Source organism: Magnolia sinica, chromosome 1 (assembly GCF_029962835.1).
Source record: "Magnolia sinica isolate HGM2019 chromosome 1, MsV1, whole genome shotgun sequence".
Lineage (NCBI taxonomy): Eukaryota > Viridiplantae > Streptophyta > Magnoliopsida > Magnoliales > Magnoliaceae > Magnolia > Magnolia sinica.
In genome coordinates this window covers 34,710,722-34,713,026 of record NC_080573.1, presented here as the reverse complement: position 1 = coordinate 34,713,026, position 2,305 = coordinate 34,710,722, and the positions used below count along the sequence as shown (strand labels likewise).

General features: G+C 40.0%; 1 protein-coding gene across 1 annotated transcript; it reads left to right on the top strand.

Moving 5' to 3' along the window:
- Positions 1 to 1,035: 1,035 nt before the first annotated feature.
- Positions 1,036 to 1,775, top strand: LOC131240182 (uncharacterized). The gene is made up of 2 exons (XM_058238322.1): positions 1,036 to 1,067; positions 1,178 to 1,775. Exons 1-2 carry the CDS (start codon positions 1,056 to 1,058, stop codon positions 1,637 to 1,639), a joined length of 474 nt encoding a protein of 157 aa, XP_058094305.1. The 5' UTR covers positions 1,036 to 1,055; the 3' UTR covers positions 1,640 to 1,775.
- Positions 1,776 to 2,305: the final 530 nt, after the last annotated feature.

The following is a 2,305-nucleotide window of genomic DNA, read 5'->3' as shown; positions in this document are numbered from 1 at the left end:
GGATCTACCCCTTCCACTCATGATATGGCGAAGACAGCATCGCCGTCACATGTTGCATCACAGGCGTCTGATCCCTCAATCGTTCATACACCGAGCACTGCATGTAAGTCTAGACATATATTTCTTTTAAAGACTTCTGTTGATACAGTAGACTTACATATTTCTTTTGTGACAGCATCATCGACCAGCCGACGAGGACGTGAACCCACGCATGGGTTAGTTTTACAGAGACTTACGCATGAGGGTAGGGTGACAGTAAAGTTCCCACAGGACTACCTTAGACCTGTTGGGGACAATGCCAGGTTATTTACATCGGAGGTCGGTGTCTTATGTCAATCTCTGATCCCTACCACCACCCCCCGTTGGGTAGACGTGACAGATGATGTGTGGCAGCACATCCGTCAGCGCCTTACGGTAAAATTTACTAAATTAAATTTTTTTTTTTGTAAAAGTTCATTTATGGTTAAGTTATTTTCTTAATAAGTTTATTACCTTAATCCATTATTTACAAAATTACAGGATAAATTTGTCTTGGATTTGGGTATTCCGTACATTTCTCATGCCGTCGACAACATGATCAAAGAGCGGTTTAAGGAGTACCGCAGTGATTTACACCAGCAGTACAAGCGGTGTAGGAGCCTTAAGGAGGCCATATTGACCGTACCGCCGCACGTGACCATTGACGATTGGCGGATACTCTGTGAGAGATTTTCGTCTGAGTCTTTTCAGGTAATATTTACATATTTACGATATCTTAAGATAACAATTAAATTCACAATTAATAATAATGTATTATGAATAATATATTCAAAAGAGGAGCAAAATAAATTCTGCGAACAGGGGAAAGTTGGAAGTGAACCACATATCTGGTTCAAAGTCATTTGTACAACTTCGTTGCGACATGGTAAGAAGTTACTGGTTATTATTAAGTTGATATATTTTTCCATGCATTTATATTAGCTCTATTGTCATTTTTGATTATGCAGTGAGATTCCATCACTGGACAGGAGCCCGGACTAGTAGACTTTTACAGAGAGATTCATTGTCGACAGGCGATGGGATCTTGGGTACATCCTACAGCCATTGAGAATTGGGTAAAAATCATTACATTGTAAAATTTAATTGCATTGAATTGTAATAATGTTAATTATTATGAAAATTCATGTTTTCATTGCAGGCGGCGATGGACGCCATACGCAGTCAGCCCACTCCCGATGGTACTCAGCGGAGTGAGCCAGAGATCCTGAGCGAGGTGCTTGGCACCAGTTCTGGATATGTGCGTGGGCTTGGATATGGTGTCAAGCTCATGGCACCCGCTAGAGTTGCATCCAACCGATCCGTCGTTGGCGAGAGCACCATACGCCGAGCTGATATCGCAGAGAAAGAGGTTCAACATCTACGGGGCGCCGTCGACGAGATCAAATACCAACTGGCGAGGCAGAGGGAGGAGCATGAGAGGCAGAAGGAGGAGCAAGAAAGGCAGAGGGAGGAGCAAGAGAGGAGGATGGAGGATATGCGGGTGAAGCATGAGCGACGGATGCAGGAGATATTACAGGTTCTCGTTGCACGCTTACCCATCAATGCCTCACCACCTCTGCCTTCATCTGATGCCCCACCACCTCCGCCTTCATCTTTGTGATTTGTCGTATTTTATTTATGATTTATTTTATATACGAATGTTAAACTTATATGTATTTGTGCATGGATGAATGTAATGTGGATAAGACTATTTGTGTATGTATGGATGTGATTTTTGTTTGGATGGATGTAGTTTGTGTTTGTTTGGAAAAATGGAAAAATGAATATAATGAAATATATTATAACAGGTGTGTAACGGGAATTTTTACACAAAAAAAAAAGAGAGAGAGAGACTTTTACCTACGAAAATTTTCGTAGGTAAAAGTTTCATCGACCTTTTTACCTACGAATTTTTTCGCAGGTAAAAGGTTCATTCATATTTTATTACCTACGAATCATTTCGTAGGTAAAAGTTTCATCAACAGTTTTACCTATGTCAAATTTCGTAGGTAAAAAGTCTTAGCACAGTTTGTACCTACGAAACCTTTCGTAGGTACAAAGTTTCATCAACAGTTTTACCTATGTCAAATTTCGTAGGGTAAAAAGTCTTAGCACAGTTTATACCTACGAAACCTTTCGTAGGTAAATGTCTTAACACCATTTGTACCTACGCAAAATTTTGTAGGTAAAAGTATTAACAAAGTTATTAGCTACGAAAACGTTCGTAGGTAAAAGTTTTAACATAGTTTATACCTACGAAACATGTCGTAGGTAAAAGCAACAAAGT